Source organism: Petromyzon marinus, chromosome 9 (assembly GCF_048934315.1).
Source record: "Petromyzon marinus isolate PM22_M1 ecotype Great Lakes invasive population chromosome 9, UKy_Petmar_22M1.pri1.0, whole genome shotgun sequence".
In the NCBI taxonomy this organism is placed as follows: domain Eukaryota; kingdom Metazoa; phylum Chordata; class Hyperoartia; order Petromyzontiformes; family Petromyzontidae; genus Petromyzon; species Petromyzon marinus.
In genome coordinates, this window is record NC_133675.1 from 11,230,645 (window position 1) to 11,254,044 (window position 23,400).

General features: G+C 45.5%; 2 protein-coding genes across 7 annotated transcripts in view; one reads left to right on the forward strand and one right to left on the reverse strand.

Annotated features, from left to right (window-relative positions):
* The window catches only part of PDZD7 (PDZ domain containing 7), a 31,011-nt gene extending 17,610 nt beyond the window's left edge, over nt 1-13,401 (forward strand). Inside the window, exons 10-15 of the mRNA XM_032950496.2 lie at nt 356-397; nt 572-706; nt 1,707-1,775; nt 2,839-3,075; nt 5,494-5,594; nt 11,340-13,401. Coding sequence (XP_032806387.1) covers nt 356-397; nt 572-706; nt 1,707-1,775; nt 2,839-3,075; nt 5,494-5,594; nt 11,340-11,489 — 734 coding nt within the window. The 3' untranslated portion in view covers nt 11,490-13,401. The remainder of the gene's footprint in view (nt 1-355; nt 398-571; nt 707-1,706; nt 1,776-2,838; nt 3,076-5,493; nt 5,595-11,339) is intronic.
* A 5,063-nt stretch (nt 13,402-18,464) lies between these two features.
* The window catches only part of LZTS2 (leucine zipper tumor suppressor 2), a 71,701-nt gene continuing 66,765 nt past the window's right edge, over nt 18,465-23,400 (reverse strand). For 5 of the 6 annotated variants that reach the window (XM_032950492.2, XM_032950486.2, XM_032950490.2 and 2 more), the window contains exon 6: nt 18,465-22,301. In XM_032950492.2, the coding sequence (XP_032806383.1) occupies nt 21,354-22,301 (948 nt within the window). In that variant the 3' untranslated portion in view covers nt 18,465-21,353. The remainder of the gene's footprint in view (nt 22,302-23,400) is intronic. The other variant, XM_032950493.2, reaches the window with a different exon arrangement.

Sequence of the window (23,400 nt, forward strand, 5' to 3'; positions counted from 1 at the left end):
CTTTTGGGGTCGTGTTATTGAGGAACGTGTCGGTTTTGTGTTGTTAGTGCCTGTGCACCACTGCCAACGTGGATCACGTTTTTTTTGTGATTCTAATGGCATTTTTGAGGAAATATAATATTGAACGCATGTGTATATAACCAGATTTTCTATATGTATTCGTCTAGAGTTCAATGTACAAAAACAATTGTGAAATGAGTATTGTGTTAATAATTAATGAAATTGGAAATCATTTTGTCAGGGCTTAGGTAATCCCAAGGTCGATGTCTCAATGTCACGTAACCATTTTCATTTTTTTTATTTCTGTAAATAATATTTAAGTAATACATGACGTGTTTTTGTTGTATCTTTACAGCATCATCGCCGAGACCAAGATTTGTTATTCGTCCTTCAAAAAGTAATTCATTCCAAATGGTTGCCATCACTTAATCCTGCACTAGAAAAATCACACGTTCGGCACTCGAAGAGATTACAGACGTAGCTCCATGGCATCCACTTTCCGAGATTTCTGAATGGATTCTTCAAAATCGTACTTGGCGTCACGAGCTGTGCTGGGTGCGTGTGTGAGCAGCGATGCGGAAAAGCCGGCGCGCCTCGTCTCGGTTTGGCTCCCGAGGCCTCCACGATGCAGGGCAGCAGCAGATAGAGCACGCGCGACTGGCGGAGGAGCAGGTGGTGTCTCAAGACCCCATCGAGGAATCCAACGGTACGCTGGGTTACCCTGCAGAGGGACCACCAGGGTGCTTCGTCATGAGCCGTGATCTGTCCACTGCTGGATGATGGCCTTCCCAAGGCCGTAGTCACCGCTCATGGTCTTGCGATGCAACCATCTAGACAAGGCGCCAGGGGTTAATGCTTTAAAAGTCAGTCCCTCCCTGCCCAGTAGAAGTGACACGAGTGCCGAGGGAGTGGGTTAACCGTAACTCCATACTCTTTGGTTCTTTCGGTAAAGTCACGTAGGTAGAAAAATAATAATCGATCACGACGTTTCGATCGCCACACAAGCGGTCGTCCTCAGGTGGGAAAAGAACGACCGCTTGTATGGCGATCGAAACGTAGTGATCGATTATTATTCTATACCTACGTGAAGAGTATGGATTCCTGCAGTCACGAAAGCTTCAAATCAAGATTTAACCGTGTTTCGTATAAACGCTCGAGCGTGTGAGTGGGGTCGGGAGCTTGTGAAATAGGACATTCGTGGTTTCTTTGTTAACCCAGGAAATTATTACTCGGCCTCAATTCTCATAGCTCTCCAAAGTGTTTTCGGTTGGACCTCGTGTTGTTTGGCACGATGTCCGACGTTTTGCTTCAGGTGTTGAGAGCTTATTCAGGGACGAATTGAAGAACTAATTTGCTTTACTGAAGAAGCTCCCAGCACGTGGGGCAAAACGTCGGACATAATGCCGTACAACTCGCGCTAAAAGACATCGGAGCGCGATAGAGCACAGCCGCAGAAACCTATGCGGTAGTCTCAAGACTCATGTTATGCGGGATCGTCGTTTGGGATTTTTGTCCAATTTATGTTCTGCAGAGGGGATGAAACAATGTAGTAGAGAACACGGACACAGAGCAGGAGTTACCGAACTGAACGTAATCAATACATGCTCATAACAAATTATCAAAAATATACGTGTTTGAACTCCGATATTCTTTCATACTGTACTTGGGAAATAAGAACAAAACTAAGAGTATGGATTTGTTTGCAGATTACTGTCCAGTGCTTAGAGCTACTGAAAAAGGAATGCCAAGAAAGCAGTTGATCACTTCTGTTCCCGGTGAGTTCAGTCTTTCTTATTCATCCATCACCGGGTGCTGTTTTTGAACAACTACCATTGCCACTATACTCATTCATTACACAGACACAGACAACTACCATTGCCACTATAATCATTCATTACACGGACACAGACAACTACCATTGCCACTATACTCATTCATTACACGGACACAGACAACTACCATTGCCACTATACTCATTCATTACACGGACACAGACAACTACCATTGCCACTATACTCAATTCATGACACGGACACAGACAACTACCATTGCCACTATACTCATTCATTACACGGACACAGACAACTACCATTGCCACTATACTCATTCATTACACGGACACAGACAACTACCATTGCCACTATACTCATTCATTACACGGACACAGACAACTACCATTGCCACTATACTCATTCATTACACGGACACAGACAACTACCATTGCCACTATACTCATTCATTACACGGACACAGACAGACCTTTGCCAGTTGACCGATCGACGAGGGTCTCCTTACGTTGCGCAGGTCATCAGCGTTGTTTGACCACAATTCTCCACGCTGGTCGGTGTGGGTGGGGCGAAGGTGGGGAACATAGACGTGGTGGCATAGTACAATCCAACAATTGCTTTTGCTGCACTACCCTCTGCTGCCCACCACGGAGGCCCACAGCAGCCTATAGCGACCTGCTATGGATGGTGCTAACCCCATCCAAGCACTATTCAGTCTACAGCCTCCTTGGCTTCCGACATCTGTTGAGACCGGTCACATTCGGGCTGAATGGATCTTAGCCTTATGCTGATTAGGGTTGTAATAATTCACTCCCCAGGCAGTTTGATGAATTGTCACGATTCAATTAAATGTATATTTTTTTACATTGTGGTGAATATAGGGGCCTCTAGTGGCTGCAGGGATCACATTAACAACCCATTGCATACATCTACAAATTGAAAAAAAACGCATACTTTCTTACAGATGTGATTCAGTCCATCAGCTTAAGAATCAATATTAATGCATCGATGCAGCATCGTTACACCCATTATATTCGTGGCTGCTTTGCAGATTACCATGGTGGATTTTTGCTGAGACCAATGAATGAGGAGGAGGAAAAGTCTCGGCTGTTACGAGTATCGCTCGCTCGGATGAAACTCAAGCCAGTACCAAAGGTCGCCTCTCTGGAGGACGTCTCCGTAGACGACTTCGCTGGAGCCTCAGCGGCGAGTGCTGCTCCGCAGGATGGCAGAGAACGAGGGCACGGTCTCATTTTCTTAAAGATCTCCAAAAGGAAGCAATCGCTCGGTACGTCGCACACAACGATGAGCACGGTTGGCCACGTGCAGTGCGAAAGATGGTCAACGTACTACACACACTGCACATACCGTAATGCTCTGTTGTTAATGTATCATAATTTGCCCAGAAAAAAAACCTCACTTGCTTCTGTACGGAGGCAACAGATAGGGGTTTTGGCAATGTGATGACAAGAGACAGAGAAGATGCGATTCGAAGAGCTGTGGAGATGCCACTGGTGCAGGGTAGGAAGACGTTAAAGGGCCATCGAAGGTGAGAAGGAAGGATGTTGTGGAAACTAAGTAAGATGATGGTGGACGTGACTCAAGAAGAGGCAGAGATTAGAGGTACATCGGAGCAACTGATCCCAAGAGGAAAAAAAAACTCATTGAGCCTCGAGAATATTTTGTAATGTTGGGACGCTGCCATGGTGTGATGGTTGGCACACCGGATTTGCGATCCAGAGATTGCCGGTTTGTTCTCCCGGTGTGGCAGTTGAATCACCGGTGCTTCTGTCCACCCTGCAGTATTAATAGACACACAAATTAGTTGATCGGCAAGTTAACGTGGTTGGTGTAAGGTGTGGGTAAAACTATAATAAACTGTGAACAATTTTTATTTTACCGGTGTAAGGCCCACTAAGCTGTAAATCTTTTTCAGAAGCAACATGTTCCCACAAATGATAGTTCAAGGATGTGGCTTATCGTGTGGAAATGTATAGCAGCCAAATATACGATTGTATATACGTATATTACGATATACTAAATGTATAGCAGCCAAATATACGATTGTATATACGTATATTACGATATATGAAATGTATAGCAGCCAAATATACGATTGCTTGTGTGGCGATCGAAACTTCGTGATATATTATTTTTTCTACCTACGCGCCTTTACCGAATGAACCAAAGAGTATGGATTCCTGCAGTCACGAAAGCTTCAAATCAAGATTCAGCCAAATACTCTCAACACGTGTTTCTAAATTTGGAGGGAAAAACCGGAGGGACCAGAGAAAAATCTACGCAACCACGGAAAGAACATGCAAACTCCAAAGACAGGCGCTTATTGACATGCGCGATCGATGCGTTTCTGGACAAGCGCACACATCTCAAAATCGCGTATGTCAAAAGCAATTTCCCCGTAAATAATGGTAAAGGATTTTTGATTTAAAGCTTTCGTGACTGCAGGGATTCATATTCTTGGTTCTTTCGGTAAAGTCACGTAGAAGGGAAACAATAAACAATATTTATTGTTTTATATCTTCATTATTTTATTGTTTCCCTTCTACGTGACTTTACCGAAAGAACCAAGAATATCATGGTAAAGGAGTTAGGGGATTTCGCTCACACTCGCAGACAATCGCCTATTTTATCCTAGCCTATATCAATACACAAGAGATGTACACGCAATATACTACTTTACATTTAAAAGAAAACCATGTAAACTCTAATATACTTCCTATAACATGAAATGAAAGACAGTATTACTTACTTGAAACTACCCTACGCCGTAATTGAGACAAAGGGGAAGAGCGCCAGTTGTCGTACTGCACAGGCTGCTGGCAACGCCACTGGGTCGCGGTGCCAGGCTAGGGTGGACGACGTTATTCCGAAAATTGCCTCGCGTATGTCAATGAAACGGTCTAAATACAAAGCGCGCGTTATTCCAAAATGTTGTACCACAAAATTGCGTGAACCGAGGATTGGCTGTATACAGGCTTCAGGGTCGGGATCGAGCCCACAACAACCTGTATACCAGGCGCGTTTAGTGAGCGTGGAAGAGTAGGCCAAATACCCTCGAGAAGAGCTCCCTCTAGTGGACGCCCTTCTGACAGCATTGGCGTCAGCAAGAAATTGCAGGGGGCTTGCATGCACACCGTTACCTTGGCGTGATTGCTTTGTTTTACCCAATTCCCTTTCCTCTGTGGAAGTCGTCTGCATTAAAGATGTGCAATCGCCACACGCAACCAGGACTGTTGCCTCTCCAAGTGCGACCCAAGCCCTTGCTCGTTGCCGTTTTGGGCGCAGTTCAACCGGACCCGTCATCTTAGGAAGAAGGCTGCCTAAAGTTCCGCAGCAAACATTTTTTTTAAAAATAAGATTTACGAAGTAACAGACGCTCACCACCGGGAGGCACTGTTCATCCATTATTCCTGAAGAACAATGTCGTGATAAATCGAGTACCACGAGTCAAAAAGCAGACGGTGTCATTTTCAGTAAGGCACGCAAACTGATATTACTCCAGTGCGACTGTAATTGTCTAATGGATATTGCAATGCAGTTGTTATTATTATAGATGCATACACAAGTGGACAAAAATACAACTCCTGCTGGAAATCTCCGGATGTATCGGTGAGTGTTGTCGGCGCGGAGTGGTTTTGAACGAGTGTTGCCAGAGTGTTGCCTGGTGATGTTGCCGCCACATCAGGAATGAGCATTTCTGGGGGCAGAGATATCGTGGCTCAGCCAGCCGTGAGGATTGAGAAGATCTTCCCTGGTGGAGCTGCGGCCGAGTGCCATCTATTAAAAGTGAGAAGCTCCTCCGTGTCCTCCAACTCACACATCCATCTCTACATTATAAGGTCGCACTCTACACACACAAAGTGCTCTTCGCAAATGGATCACAACACCTTGCTGAACTCGTCAAGGAGCATGAACCATCACGCAAACTCTCACGGTCATCCTCGCAGCAGCGGCTTTTGGCTAGCCATCGACGGTCACTGCATCGATCGCAGATGCACTTTTGCGGCCATTTGCTCTCCAACACACCGGTGTGCTGAACTAGTAACGAATTGCCATGTTCTGTTTACGTGACAAACTTTACTAAATGGCCGTGTCGGGTGGTGGCAGGTTTAACGACGCATATTTACGCAATCTTACCCCAAAAAAAGCTATATTTTAGATTATATTGGTCGCGAAAGCTTTCGTGTTAATCTTCCTATATTCGGAAGCCACTGGAAGGTGTGCACGCTTAAACCAAGATTGAAAACTCATTGCTGTAGAACTGCTTTTTGTTGTTTAGTTTGTTGTCCTTACAACGCACTTCCCATTGGCACGGTTTGCTACATACGGTGCGAAATAAATTCAACATGCAGACATCTATTGAGATCAGCTTCGAGTTCAGATGTCGACAGTCAATGGATGTCAGCACTTCCTATTGGCTCTCGTTATGTTCCCTTATGCTGAACTGGGTCCACTCCTTAATGTGGTGTCCACCACCATGTCCGTCTTTGTCCTCTTGTCCTCCTGCCCACATATCTTCTAAATCCAACGTCATTCTCTTTGCACCCGATTGATTCCAGCGCGTTCGTCATTGCTCTCGTTCATCCCACACGTGGCACATAATGATTGTTTACGTTGCATAAGACACCCCAGTAAACATGCCAACGTTGCCCATGTTCACTGGGACAACACGTATCCAATAACTCAAAATATAATTGTATACTTTTAACTACATAGCGCGCTTTGTTGCAAAGCTTTGTGCAGGACACAAAACACGCTCTCAAGTTGCCTATCACTGTACATTGTCTCGGGATAAAATATACAATTTGTTCACAGGGGGCAGCCCGTGAAATGATAACCCGTTCACCCTTTGCGATCTGAAAATGTAGACAAAAAAAGCCTTTGGCACTGTGTTGTAAATGGAGTGCTCTTGCCAGTAACATCTGGATATACAGTCGTACTTGTTTAATAAGCCTTACTCCAAGAGTACGTGTGAATACGCTTGAAGGTTAAAAGCGGTCAAGAGTTTGCTTGCTTAAACAAATGCTGCTGGATAAAAATTGGAACGGAAACCCCACGGGGTGATGGAATGATTTAACGTTTTTATTTGGGGAGATAAAATAACATGTTGTAATTATTTATTTAACTGCCCACAACGTTTCGCGCGACAGCTTATCGAGTTCTTATACCGGCGATTTAATTTCTATTTGAGATGTTTTTGTTTTAAATAACAAACAATGACAATTGAGTAAGGAATCCAGCTGTGTTTACAGCCCGTGATATTGCTGCAATAACACAAACCGTAGTAAACATTTAGCTGCCCTTTACATTGCCAAGGAGCTGCAAAATATCAACTGCTTCCTCGAGTGCGTTGCCACTGTTTGTTTGCATTGTGTTACCCAGCACGGCAGGGGTGATGAGATGCATAATTAATGCTCCCAGCCACCACGAGTGCTCCAGCAGCGACGCGCTTGCCCTGTGCCGTTAAACATTCATGCCCCTTTATCCTTCTTCTTCTACTTCTTCTTCTTCCGATCAGCGCACCAGGGGGTTGCCGCCTGTCCTGGCTGTTTGCCGGATCCTCTTTTTCGACGCAGCGAATCCTGGGAAATCTCTTGGGTCTTCCCGGGACGTTCTTCACGTTCTCCTCCTTCTCCTCCTCCTCCTTCTTCATCTTGTGTACGATGGAACTATGGCTCAGGAGCATAAACCATCGCGCAAACTCTGGTCATCCTCGCAGCGGATTTTGGCTGGCCATCGAACAGAAGACGGTCGCTGCATCATCACACGCTTTCATGTGCACTTCTGCGGCGGTCTGTAATGCTCTTCCTTCAGATATTAGGAAGCAACTGGTGCTGTGCACTTTTAAGTGACGATTGAGAACTAGTTTAGTTTGTTGTCCTTCCCCCGCACCTCCGATTATCACGGTTGGCTGCGTACGGTGCGAAAGAAGTTCAACATACACACAGAGGGCTTCAGCAGATAAAGTGTTGGTGTAGTTTTGCTCTTGCAAAAGCCTGACTCGGGTGAGCTGGCTTAAGGCCATGTGCTTAACTTGAGCCGGCTCTGAGCATGGTCCCAGGCACGGTTCACGTGTAAATCCGCCTGGCCTGTAAATACGCTTTTGCGAAATACCCTGACCAATTCCTGGTAGGAAGCTTTCGTGACTGCAGGAATCCATACTCTTTGGTTCTTTCGGTAAAGTCACGGAGGTAGAAAAAATCAAATAGTGACTTTACCGAAAGAACCAAAGAGTATCAATTCCTAGTCGTCACACATTCGTCTCACAAAATAAAAAAAAAAGATTGTACACAAAGCATGCGCAGGTACCACTCGGTTCAGAGAGTGAATGTCATTTAGCGTGCCATTGTCAGATTTTAATGTGTTGACTGGCATAGTATTTAATATGTGCGTAGTCCATGTTCGCAAAGCAATTAAAATAATTGGGGGATATAAAGGCTCTGTGATGATGCTACAGTTGAGATGCGGATCAAAAAACTTCTGCCAATGGAGTTTACGCCCACTCAGGAGCAAGTCACGGGCTAATTTGATCAGTTGTGGCACTGAACACGGATGAAATCATGCAATTTTTTTAAACTGTTGTTGTTCACATGGACTATGTTTACATGTCTGTGCCATGTGATTTGGTACGTTCTCTCTGGCGTGACGATTAGGCAAATGACATTGCATTAATCCATCAACTGACATCGATTCTCAAGCTCACAATACTTGTATCGTCGAATCGATTATTTACAATTAATACAAATGCTATAACAATGTTACATATGAGCTCATTGATAAAGATGTACAGGTGAGACAAAAAACTAAAACAATGAGAATTTTGTTTTATGAAACTACTGTACAAGTTGTACATTGAATCTTCGGGGGCAAATATTACAATAACAGTGATTGAGATGTGTTGAATATAATATTAAATTATCTGGGAAATGTTCTGAACATATTTCACCACGCCGGCCAGTGCATATTGGGTGAAGGGGGGACACATGACCATTTGAGATATGATTTGCATATCTTACAACCACGGTCGGGAATTCAACTCGGGAAGCTGGGTTCAGAGCGCAGTATGCAAAGCACGACGCCGCCACCCCTTCCCACCATGGGCTATACAGAGGAGAAATATCGGGGTTACATAAGAAACACAAATCATACTTGAAGCACTACCAAGAAGACCAAATGGACATTGGCAGGCTAGTGGAGAGGACAGTCAGGTAAATGAGCAGGGCGGTGTTGAGTTATTCACGTGGGGGACGCACGTTTGGCACGATGGATTGCATATGCACGCAATTGGGAGCAATTCTAGTTGTCAGATATGTGACGTAGCAGGACATCAGGCAACGCAACTCAGTGCATGGGGGATGGACACCCTCTTGCATTTGTTCCCGACATTTAATTTGCACACTTTCTCAGGGCAGCATCTAATGTACAGGGTGTCTTGCATGAGCTCATTATCAAATAATTATAATGATGTCCGCGACGGTGTTGCCAAGACACAACTCAAGAAAAAACTAAATTATTCAGGCGTAAACCAACATCTGCGATTGTTACGTTTGGCTGCTACGTGACGCTCATAATCGCTCGACCTTTTCTGTTTAAACAGTTTAATTACGTAAGGAGCACTTGGCCAACTTTTTTCACACTTCAAACTGCTAATAATAATAATTGTCTTAATAAATGGCCGCCTCTATGGACACCTTGTAAAAGAGTGGTAAAGGTGCTGCCTAGTAATTGCTTGGCCCTCGCCACTGTTTCGGAAGGGTCATCGCAAGAGGAATCTCTAGAGCCGCGTTCTTCATTGTAAGGCCCCTGACAATACACAAAGAGTGAAAACGCCCCTTGCAGACGGTGTGGCGGCCCTCGCACCGATCATGTCTCGTGGTCGAAAGTGGACAACCCCCTCCTCTGAAAATTAGTGAAGAACACTGGCTCGAGAGTATTTTACCCTCTTCCACACAGATCAGACGTCTTGGTAGAAGTAGGAGTACAATTGCTTTACCCCAACACACGTGACCTGTATCAAAATCGGTTTTACCCTTTCCGGCAATGAAACAGCTGCGTTAAGATGTAAAAACACCAAAGAGAAACCTTTTTGCAAGGAACAATGTCACTGCATTAACCACAGATACTTTGTGGTGAACATGCAAACACAAAAATAACGTGCTCTGATATTATACGGCATCGTCTTTGAAACCGATTGGTCTACACCAGAGACAGCTTTCTTGAGAGGCTAGTCTCAAACAGTGTTAGACCAGAGGACGTCGAGGGGGATGTGAGACACGTGCACTATTATTTAATCTGCCGTACCGGGAGATCGAATCGACCTCTGGATTGCAAGTCCATCGTGCAAACCGTCACACGACTGTAGTATCCCAACTCGGGAAAATAACAGTAGATTACACTTTAACCTGAGTGATACTTGTCCTAAAGTGGCTATGCGGTGGAAAATTCGTTATCAATTCGTGTCGTGTTGTGATTTGGTCTTTCAGATTTTTTCAGCATTAAAAACTTGGAAGGTGCACCCACGGAAAATACTTTGGCCGTTATTAAAATTAAAACATTGCATACATACAGTGCTGTATTACCTTACCGGTTTATATTACTTTTCATAAACACATGAGCATGTTTATGCAAATAAATGCGTAAATTCAAACCCACATTTCACAAGACAGCATTAGGCAACATCACCAACTCACACCAGCATGGTGATGTATGGTAAACACCCTCGTGACTGATGCTGCGTGGGGAGACTTTCATCCAGCGGTGGAGTCACAAATGGCTGTACATATACAAGTGTGTAATCTCCAAATAAGTACTGTATCTGCCTGAGCTCAAGTATTCGCTCCACTTCCAGTGATTACATCTAAAAACTGTTATTATTACGCAGCAGTGGCATGGCTATCGAGATTCTAGGCGGCACAACTGCACTTGAGTCCACGTGCCAGAGGGGCCCAGGTTATCGACTATGAAGAGGGTGCTGAGAAATTGGGACAGGGGACCGCTATTTCATTTCTTGCTCTCAGGGCGCCTTGCCAAGCACACGACGCCACCATTACGCAGTGTAACATTCCGAGGACGTGTTGGGGAACGTGCGTTTCCCTATGAGTGTTGGCAACATCGTGGTTAGTGTGCACTGCACTTGAACCCCAGTTTACTCCGATTTTAATTACCGCTCGTGGCCAACGTCAGTGACAAAATATCTTAAACAGTCTTGGGCCTCCCCTAGGTGGACTCGGCCTCGAATGAATACCCGGCGAGGTGTGTGCAAACATCAGCACTGCGGAGACCAAGGAAGCTCATAGCCATGGCTCTGGCCAACACCGCCGGCTTTCACGTCGCATTCCGGGCCCTTGATAGGCGCTCCCTTTACAGCACATTCCTCCGACAGCCTGTCCAGGTGGTTTGGTGGTTAGGGGGGTGGGAAAATGTGGTGGTTGGATCTCTTTTTGTCTTCTGACTGTAACGTCGACGATGGCCCCGTGGCGTACGGTGCTGTGCGTTTCTCTGTCTCTCTCCCTGCGCCCCCCGTCCGCTCAGCCCGGGGTCGAGCTCGTCTCGGCGGACGGCGTGAGCTTGCGCAGCGCCAGCCACTGCGAGGCCGTGGGTACCATCCGCGCCGCCTTCCGCAACAAAGCGCGAGAGCCCATGGCGCTGGTGATCAGGTGGCCCGGGCAAGCGGCCCTCTGAGATTGACGGGACACTTTTGAGTGCAGGAGAAAGAATAACAGTTTTTTTTTAAGTGTCGCGTTGTGTACGTGACTCTTTGAAACGGAGACAAAAGCGCGGCGGGTCGAGAAAGAAGAATCATCTTCTTGCGACGTGGGAGAAGAGGGAAAAAAATCATGGCAATGTGAGGTCATCTGAACCCGCGTACTTGTTTTAAAATGTTTCACAAGGTGTTGAAGATCGAGAAAAATGAAACTTCCCGACATCGGTTTAAAACTACCCTGTATTTGCAATATATATGGAAAAGGATACTAAACAACACGTGTGCAACTCGGAACCGGTATAGCATTATCTCTCTGTTTCAAATATAGAATAACAATTGGTACCAACTCATGTCACGAGTAAATATTTAGAACATGACATCAAGTACAGCAAAGCCAGGCAAGTATTAGTGAGATAAATTGCGTACTGTGCAGTAATCTTATCGGAGGTCAAATGGAATATTTATGGAACTATAAAGTTTATGGCAGCACGTTTACAAGAAAAGTCGGTACTTTATGGAAATGTACACACAAGTTGTTTATTGCTGTCATGGCAATCGGACCTTTGCCCTCGAAGACAATGGATTGTTGTTTGTGGGATTTTATTCTGTTAACTTTTTGATGGATCCACCTAAGATTGTGGCCAGGATGAGGCCTACAATAATTGTGGTTGAGTAATAATTAAGCAAATCACCCTCCATTCCCTATCTCCTAGATACAAATGTTAATACATTTTAACCTATATCCTTAGTTTTTTCGGTAAAGTCACGTTGAAGAGAAACAACAAAATAATAAAATATATATAAAACAATAAAAAAAAATCTCACGACGTTTCGACCATAACTCAAACGGTCGTCTTCAGGTGTGTTGGTTCGCTTAAATTTATTTTTAAACGGCGCATTTATTTATTTATAAAAAAAACGTTAGCGCCACGCGCAACGATTTGGCAGTTTACCCAGGACTAGTCCATCTATATTCTGAAAAGAGGAGGGGGGAGACGAAATTTTTTATAATGTATGCTGTCTGAAAACCACTGTAAGCGTGAACAATCAATTAAGACCTGAAATGGTTTATCAAATCTTTCCAATGATTGCTAAGATAGAATCCATCTTCTCGGTTGAAATTGTCTCTGTGCTTGTATATGTGGATAGCCTCATGAACGAATCTCTCATGGAAGCCAGATGGCTTACAAAGAACCTCTGTCTTGGAAAAGTCAATGGCATGTGAGCCTACTGAATTAGAACAATGATCTGCCACGGCCGAGGTGTTGGTCCTACCGTGTTTAAGGTCTGCTTTGTGTTCACGAATGAATTTTTTATTGTTTTATATATATTATTATTTTGTTGTTTCTCTTCAACGTGACTTTACCGAAAAAACTAAGAATATGAATTACTGCAGTCACGAAAGCTTTAAATCAAAACATTTTTACCTATTAACCTTACACACTTATGTTAACCAGCAGATTTTTTTTTAAGCTGGACTGGTTTCGCTCTGCTCAGGCTCATCAGCAAAGTCAGGCGTGCTTGGCAAATACTGCTACGTCATGGTCCATCGGTTCAAACAATAACCCCAATGTAAAATACAATCCACTAGAGCGCTAATTGAGGATTCATATAATGCCTGTGAGTTACTGACAATGCTTGGCACTCAGCACTTTAAAAACTGGAAAATGAATGAATCAGCGAATGTTATAGTCACTGTTGCATTATTGCAATTGTATATTTGGAAGGAGAGTTCTTTTTTTGCTTTAGATAATGAGAGGTATGACAAACATGTGCCCTGTACACTCTTGATAGTAACAGGCAGATTGAGGCACTTGGAAGTTGAAGGCTGTGATTTTGAAAATGGCAATGCGTCTGATGACTGTAATAAAGATGCCAAGTGTGTTTCCATTTAACCGTGATGGCTCCCCTTCTTTGCCGCAATAAGATGACCAGCCATTTGCCTCGGGGTGGATTTTCTCACATTTAGGTTGCTCTTTAAGACCTAGACAAAAAAAAAACCTCATTGTTCTCTTTGAAACCCACGACTACTTATAAATAATGAAGTGTAATTCAGGCATATTTAGACTTGCCCTTTGGAAGGTGAGCAATGCCAATGCTTCAGATGTATGTCTATATTAAGCATTTATAAATGCTGTTTAAAATCGAAATAATTTTGTAATTAAAATAGAAAAATCACACCATCTGGTCACATTAAAATTAACAAGCTGCCAAAAATCAGCCATGTTTTTTAACAAAACTCTATAAACACATTCAATGAGGTTGTGTTGTTATACACGTTGATGATTAAACCCAGATCATGCCTTGTCATCAGCTGAAGTTGTGAATTACGGTCATGTAGCTGCATGTACAGCTACATGTAGCTGTGCAGTTCATCATCCACTTCATAAACATGCTGGTTAGTGCATGTTGGTGAAGGGAACATAGGAGTCCACTTTGACAATGTATTTTGCTGCACTGCCCTTTGCTGACCACCGTATAGCCATGCAGCCACCTGTTATGCACGGTGGTCATCCATCTAAGCACGACGCAGGTTCAACCGTGCTCAGCTTCGAACAAGATGGGACACATTTCGGGTGAATTGGTCACAGGAATACTGCATACACACGATATTACATGGGTATGGCAACATACCTTCAATTCGGCACGTAGGTTTTGACAACCAATATGATTCGCAATGGATTTCATGTGTTAGGTAACGCGCATTAAATGTAATTGGGTTATTACCTTGTGCCATCACTCGTTAAACAAATTCAGATACAGAATGGGAGCATTGGTGCAGCGGTTCACGAACAAACCTCAGCAGCAAGTGAACTCATCATGGACTTTTACTCCACCACCGCCTCCTTCAAAAACCCACGCTGGACAATGTGACGTGTGGTGAAGATAACTCCCCCATGACCGAGATGGCACAGGGAGGCCTTCATTCAGCTACGAATTGACAAATTCAACTGTGTTAATAAGTAGTGCCTGGAGCGGCCGCAGGGGGTGACATGAGTCCATTACGTATAACATGTAAGAATATTAAAAACGTTTGATTCCTACACATGGCATTGCATTGCATGCACCGCGAGCTCAGGAATCAATACATAGGGCAGTGCATGGTTACACCCCCGAGTTCGCACATGAGAATGCCCCCACCCCCGTGAAACAACAGAGAGCTGTGGGAACAATTTTTGAAACCGAGGAGGAAAGTGGCCACGGGGACCGGCGTTGAGTAACCGAGAAGGCCCATGACGCGATTGATAACGCTCTGTAACACAATTTTTGTTCTTGGGTACTAAGTGTTATTTTTTTTTATTGCTTATGCCTAAAAAGTTTAGAAAATGGCTATTATTACCCACAAACGTTGCTTTTGTGACCAGGACTTTACGTGAACGAAAGACACATGCACATGTTTTCTCATTGAAAATAGGGGCATTTCAAAATATCACTCTCCTGGTCACAAAATTAAAGTTTTGGGGGAATAATAGCCATTTTATGTACTTTTGAGGCAAAAGCAATTAGGAAATAACACTTACTACCCAGGAACATTTATTTTTGTTCACACAGTGCAATGGAAGGGGCATGGGACCATACCGCGCCTCCCCTGTCTAAAGAGCTGTGGGGGGGGGGGGGGTAATTGCCCCCCACCTATCCCCTCGATTCCCATTCTCGAGCGGCACTGCAACCTTTCTTCCCTTTCGGCGGTGCGGTGTGCGGCGAGACTTCACTGCCCGAGTTGCGGGGGGGGGGGGGTCAATCGTTACATTAAAAATCCCCCCCCCCTGTTTGAGTTGGGACGCACTTAGCATCGTGTCACGTAAATGGTCGAGGTCGCGGAGAGAGAGAGAGAGATGTGAGAGACGAGGCACTCGACACACTGAACGTTACTTAGTCGAGATATACGGGCTCCGTTAGAATTATGCACGTGATGAGAATGATGGGTCCCACATTTATCTGGCGGCAATCGCCGAGTGACAGATTAGAACCACTTAAAGTAATGGACGAAAGTGTGGTGGGGTTTTTTCTCTCTCTCTTTTTCTCTCTCCACAGTTTCTGATTACATTTCATGATATAGTAAAGGCTCCTGTGTATTCATTCCTTTATTTTCAACATAATTGTATTTTCCCCCAGCAAGAGGCTCGAGTGTGTCTCTATTCCCCGCTTTGTGATATATTGCTTACTGTGTTTGAGTATGTATAAGGGTCCTACAGAAAAAAAACTGTTACAAGGCTCATTCATAGGTGGTGATGTAAAGTGGAAGCATGGACCAAAAGAAAATTTTTGTTGCATTAAATTCTGTATTATTACTCAAAGAACCAATGTACTTTAAAGAGGAAGCGTAAATACCGTATAACGTAATGCGAAGCAATTTGGTATAGACGTAAAATAATTGACACTATATTATGTGCATTGAGATTGTTTTAACATGAACGACTTACCTCAAACCTCAGATTTGTTGTGATATTCCAACCAACATCTCCAGAATTTCCAAAGCTTATGCAGTAATGCTCCATAATAAGTGCTCATCATCATTATCAGCCATGGGCAGTCTATTTCTGAAGGCCTCCCCCAAAGCCACCACCATCTCTCACGATCCTGTGATGTAACAATCCACCTGGCAGCTGCACGCGAGTTGCTTTCATCGTCCTCTCAGCTCCGTTCCATTACTTTGCCACTATGGTCACCAATCTTTGACGATCGACCATCATCTATTCTAGCGACGTGTTCGGCCCAAGTCCACTTACTTTAACTTAGCGGTCTGAATGATGTCAGGCTCGGTGGATCACACAAATGTTGTGAAACTTCCTTTTCATGGCTGTTGCAGTGCCACGCTCTGTCTTGCCAGGAAAAAGGGATAGGGCAAATGTGAACTAATCCCCATCTGTTCAATCTGTACGAGGTAGGGTATTGCCCCCTCGCATGTATGGGTTTTCACCGGGTGTTCTGATGGCCTCCCACGTGTATAAACACATTAACTGGTTGAAAACATCTTATTATATAGAGAACCACCGAGCTTTGGCAATTGTTGGTGTTGGCTCACCGCCTGGATGCCCTTTCAATTGCCGTTCCTCACGCCTCCCTGCGTTACGAAATGTAAAACTTTGAGAGATGTATTTTGCATGAATGATGCACTATAAAACTAAAACATTGTATTATCATCTCATCCAGTGACGTGTTCTCCCCAAGTCAACTTGTTTCCTGCTTAGCAGATTGAATGATGTCATGAACAAAATACCTCTACGGGTGTAGCAATATTGCACAAGGTATAATTTTTCATGACAAAATGTACATATTAAAAAGAAGGCAAGTGACAGGGTAGTTCAGGACCCTGGGATGCGCAAAGATGTTTTCATATTGCAGCAGCTAAACTCCATTATTATTCTGTCAAAATCCTGCAAAATTCGAGGCATAAGCAGGATAGCTGCTCATAACGAGGCCCTGTTGGTTGCAATGAATTACACACTAACATTTTATACATGAGAACGTTATGAGGCAGACTGAAAGGCTTGTATACAAAAATGCCCCTAATTGTTTTCAGGAAATGAGGACTTTTTTGTGGCAAGTTAATGTGACCATTAGGTCCTGATAGCAGAGCACACAGCAGTCTCTATTGTGAGGCTGTTATTAGATTTTTTTTTAATTGGGGTGTGCGTGCCATTTAACGACGGGCAGGAAACATAACATCGCACGAGAGCACTGCTGAGTGGTGAAAAATTTACACGATATCGGCGGATAATTTAAAGGGGGAAATGTGGTGGCCAACCACCTGATATTAAAAAAACCACACATTCATCCATCATCAGCCATAATCACCACGGCTGGATGCAGGCATCCCTACGCCGTTGCCTCTCATTTCACAAACGCTTGAGGAATCGTTTACAGCTCTTAGAAAATGCAGTGCTGGATAAAGAAGGCATCTCCAACCCCGTGTCACCATTGTTTGACCATGTTGAGGTGCTGTCTTCCGAGTGGCTAAGATTAACACAAATAATGAGTCTGTCTTAAAACGAACTACAGTACTTAATGATTTAGACGCATGCACACCCACTTTGTCACAAGCATAATGAACACCCAGCTATTGTCCTTTAAAATGGGCCCCATGACACTCCACTTGCCTGCAGCGGCCCTATGATTACCGTGTTTAGGATGAGTCACAAATCTACCTACGCAGACCTGCACATTATGGCGATTTTAATTTCTACCCGACTTCTATTCCTCCCACACTAATGGGCCAATTTTTTGGCTTTGTGATGAACAGGCGATGTCTCATTTGTGAGGACTTAATTATAAAGCAGCATATATGCCCTGCCATTCCTAACCAGTTTCCTTTTTCCCCCCCTTTTGTCAATCCATTCCTGAATTAAGGCCTCCCCACGTCACATGAGCCACGGGGGTTAACGATGCTTGACCATGCTCATTTTTTTTAGAAAGCATGTCATGAGTAGTTGATAATACTATGTGGACTAGCCTGTAATTTTAACAGGCCTCGTCTGGTATATCAGTGGGAACACCAGGTGTTGTAGCTGTGGGGCTGTGAGATATCCCGATGATAGCAGGACAGCAATTCTGTCAATCTGCAGATTTTACCCTGTCTGTGGATTGAATCTATCTGTGTGGAGCTCTTGTATTCATGGTGGGTTTTCTTCAAAAACTCCAGTTTCCTTTCACGTGCCAAGCAGTCATGAACAAATTTGGCCAAACATCCAGACGCAGGAGCACCTGTTTGGAAAAGTCTTCAAACGTAAACGAGAATGTCTGGCGTCAAATAAAAGGCACGGTTTATGACAGCATGTTTTTCTTTAGACAACTACACATGTATATATATTTTTAAAAAAATTGCACACAATTACTTCGAATCGGTGTTTCAAAATCAGTCTAGAATCTTATCGACGATAATGTCGGAGCCAACAACGGCAGCTGGGATAGACGCAACGCACGACATGCACCACGAGGACGAGAAACTTGCGCCGAGTTTAAGTTCACTTAGGTTTATTTACAAAAGGTGTTTATGTGCGCAAGCACTCTCTGTCCAGCCATGCAGAGCAAATGTACACATGCCACAGACATCCTGGCTCCAAATATGGAAGCACCAAGTACAAAAATAACATGGCTACAAAGTCTGGGCACAATGGCGGCAGCGGTGAAAGGTGTGACAATAATGCTTGGCAGGCTCGTACCCCCCCCCCCCCCGTCACGCGAAGAGCACCGCCGCTATAGCAATACTATCGTCGATCCAGCAGCATCAACAGCCTCGTCCGCTATTTCTCTTGCAGCGACACCGCAGGGTACGCGCGTGCGCGCACGACGCTCGCTAATCGTAGGCAGCGTTTGGGAACTCCCTAAAAGCGGAGAGAGTTGCCGAAGCGAACCTCGAAGACGTCGGACAATGTCGCGAGACAATTTACAGAGCGTTGAGCAGAGTAAACCGGTGAAAACTCCTTCATACCCACCTTGGGGAATCGCTCCTAAATCTGCATCATGTCCTCATCCCAAGAAGTCGCTAGATTTGTAGCTTAGTCGTTTTGACAAGCTTTCCACGAGAGAAACCCAAAAAGTAGCTAGATCTAGCAACAAAATCGATAAGTTGTCAACACTGAAGACAGGCCCCTAGGTTAACGACATTTTCATCCTGTTAAGTTTCCTACTTTTGGGATTTTATTTATATTGCATAAACTGTTGTTTTATACGCTGTATTGTGTATATGTATACCATGAGGACATGTGTAACATGGGAAATACAGACCAAAAATTCTCAGTAACACAATGTCCTTAATTGAAAATGAAAAAAAATACAGTTGTGGACTATGAAAAACATCATGTACCACGATCAATTCAAATACAGGCGGCGACTTTTAAAACGCTCAGAAGTGTAACATTAGATTGGCAAATTGCTTTGTATTAATTATTGCTAAAATATTAATACTTAAATAAATAAAAAGGGAACACATATTCCAACACGTTGGAAGCCTCAAGACAGGAGAGATAAACAATTGAGCCCACATTTAAACTACAGCTCAGCCTAACATAACACACCAGCTGCTGTCTTTGCCATTTACTATTTGAAACATGGGTCAAACAATACGAGTTCTGAGGGCAGTGGCTCTCAACCTGTGGGATGCACCCCCTAGCGGCCTAGAGGGCGCAGGCTGCGGCGTGGATACCGTGCAGGATGCATCGTAAATGTGGCCGGGGAACGTCAGCGTCACATCACATGATGTGGTAACAAAACACTAATGCACTATGGGAGTCTGAGGCCGAGGGGGCGGAATGGTGGTGACGGGAGGGGGGGGTGGTCTGGATCAGGGAGGCCACCATACCAAAATGGTTGAGAACCACTGTCATATAAAAGGTGTTATGTTTTTTACACCCAGTCGCCAATAATTACCAAACTATAAAACCCAAGTAGCCGTAATCACATGACACAGACATTTTACACAATCACCAGCTGGAAACATTCTGTGAGATTTTGGTACGTACACATTATGGAATTTCTGTAGTTAGCCTCGAGTGGACTCTTTTGCAAAATGTTGAGTATGAGGTACTGTATATACCAAATAGAGTCCATATGCAGAGTCCCCGTGGACTTTGGTGATGAAGCAATTTCTATCGAGTGAAAAACAGTATGCAAACATTTACCGTACAGTGTATATAGCAGTGCACCCAAAATGTGTACGTCTTTACAGAGCTTTGACTACGCGAGCCTGAATCCACGGTACTGTAAATGAGCAGCACCACGATATTGAAGGATGTGGGAATTATGGCCTTAAAAACGCATTTAAAGACATTCACCACTGGCATTTTTAAACGTATTATTTTCACATACAAATGCAAGTGGTCGTTAAGCCGCGACAGTCGATGATTATACGAAACACGCTCGAAGCCGCGTAAGTACGGCGGGGAAGGATGTAGCATATTGGACAAGACCGCCGTGTATTCGAGCGAGCATAGCTCGCCAGTTAACCGCCGAACACGGAGCGCGTCTTAAGCGGGGATTCGGAATTCTTTGGAAACTCGCACATATGGCACCGACGACAACTTCGTCCCGTTCATCGTGGACACCGTTTGCGGGAACACATGCACATTTACACAACGGGTTTGACGTTAATTCAGCAATGGGGCAACCATGCAGCACGTAAGAGGAAAAAAAACACGCACAAATATTCACATTTTCGTCATGACGGTAGTAGAAACATTAATGTCCACGTAACCTCTAAACGTATAAAAAGCTACATTACAAACCTACACAAGGACATCTGCGAGGGTTTGACAGCCATCACCAACATATACAAACCGGCGAGCTGCAATATGTACATGTATAATGGCGGTCATGTGCTTGTACAAACCGAACTGGATGTGCTTATTCCACTGTCTGTTTACAGTAAGTGCAAGCGAACACTGATGAATAAATATTGCCTCGGGTTATGGCAAGAGATAAATACTGTACTGCAGAGAATTAACGAAGTACAAGGACAGACAGATACACACACACACACACGCGGGTTAGGAAAGTAATTTTCACGATGAACCATCCTGTAGCATTTTGGGAGTAGAATATTCCATCCCCCATCACAGCGGGCATCCCGTTTACCAGGAAGTTGAATTAAATAGTCATCTCACGGACTTTGCAATGTAAATATTTTGTAGTGTTAAAAAGAAAACTGGTTTTGGTGTGACAACATTCTGCTCTTTGCCGTAAGGTCAATAGAAATCAATCATTAATTAAGGCTCCATTCTTCGTGGTGCACATTTCTCAGGGGCAGAGATGGCGACTGGTCGATTGTCTGTCTGGCGCTCCCTTCGCTCCGCAAGCAAACGCGCCAAGTCCCTGCCGCGCAGCACGGCCGTCGAGCGGTGCCGTCAGATTTCAGTCGGAGCCACCGCGGAGACCACGGCGCCGGCAGTCGCCGCATTCTTGTAAGAAAACTCGCTGTGAGCGTCCACCTCCTCCATGTCCCTGCTCTCCAGCTCGGCCGCCATGCGCCTCACCTCCTCCTCCAGCGCGCGGTTCCTCTGGAAGGTCTGCAGGTAGCTCTGCTGCAGCTGCCGCTGGTAGCGGATCACCTTGTCCTTCTCCTCGAGCCACACGCGCCGCTCCTCCTCGAACGCGCCCGCCTGCTCGCCGAGCTTCTCGCGCAGGGCCTCAACCTCCACCTGCATCCTGCTAACATCGCGCCGCAGGCCCTGCAGCCGGGTCTCCGCCTCCGACCCGTCCCCCGCGCTTCCGCTGCGGTCGTCGCCCTCGGGCGGGAGCTCCGTCAGGCCCCGTGTGCCGACGGGTGGCTTCCCTGGCCCCGGTTGCGCTCCGTCGGTCCTGTTTTCCCCACGGCGGTTTTCGGCCTCCTCCACCTCACCCTCTTCGTCGTCGTCGTCGTTGACCTCCTCATCCTCGCGCACCCTTCTGTCCGTGTCGTCAATGCCCCGGCCGCCGCCGCCGCCGCCGCCGGTGGTGGTGGCGGCAGCGGTGACGTCAGCCAGCTTGCGGCGGAGCTCGGCCGCCTGTGCCTCATTTTGGGCCAGCTTCTCGCGGAGCAGCGCGGCCTCGCTGGCGCGGCGCTGCAGCTCGTTGGCGCACACCTCGAGCTCGGCCGTCTTGGCGTGGAGGCGGGCCTGCAGGGCGCGCGTCTGCTCGTCGCGCGAGGCCAGCTCGGAGCGCGCGTCACGTGCCTGCGCGCGCACCGCGAGCAACTCGCCGAGGCGCCCCGCCAGCTCCGCCTGGGCCTCCTTCAGCTGCTGCTTGAGCAGGGAGATCTCCCCCGACTTCTGGCACACCTGTGGCACGCCGTCGTCAGAAACACACCGAGGACTCTGAAAATTAAAATTTTAAAATTCGACAAAGGGGGGGAAATCATGAGGGAACGAACGAAACCCGACAAAAAAAAGGGGCACACGCGTGGGGGAGAGACGAACGTGACGAGTCAGGGTTTTCCAACGTGTTTACACCTAAGCTGTACCACGAGAACGTACGTAGTCTTACTGTCGCACACCCGGAAATACAGCCATACAATTACCGTAGCTTTTCATAGGTTACAACGTTGGCATGCAACATCTCTTAACACTCTGATATCCATGATTGAGAAGAGAATGTAAAACATTAAATCATACTGTGCACACCCACGCGTGTACACATTGCACATGGGTTTGCCTGTATCTGGATCTGATAAACCCACACTAATATTGACACTGCCGACACTCATTCCCCTCCACGTAGGCCCCGAGCAACATAAAAGGAGCTATGCTCTGGTTAAGGGATACTGGTCGCAGATGGACTCATTGCGTCCTGGATGGAGAGAGCAAGAACAAAGATTAAGATCCTCTCCGTACAGCGCTAACAGACTTCTGGGGCAAGTGCTGTTAAGCGAGTAGCACCGATGAAGGCTGGCACGGCACACGAGGGGGTGCGGGGCGGCCAGCACCACGCAGAGCAGATGGCAACACTCACTCAAAGTGCGAGTGGTCACAACAGTCGTCTCCACGCTACTGGGGTGAATTAAACGCCTTCCATCGCTACAGTATACCTATTATCCATTCCTCCTAAAATCAATCGGTTCACGTTCCTGTTATCCTGCCGTCAACTGCCGCACGACACAAAGCTTTTGCCCGCATAAGCTTTCCTCAAAATATTATTGTTCTTTGATAAGGCAGTGTTACTGAGGAATGTTTCGAGCAGTTTTGTCATTTTTGCTTGTGTACCGCTGCCAATGCAGGATCGCCAAATAAAGTGCCCGGGCAAGATGGGTGGCCAATTACTTGTGGCAAATGTTTCCTATACTCCCAGCCTTTGCACGGATGGACGAGTCACCCAGAAGTGGTGTCTACGAAGTGCTAAATGCATCTTATTATCCTCGCCTCTCAGGCTTAAAACTCGCCTCTTCTCCATTGTCCATTCTCTTCCCCTCAATACCTC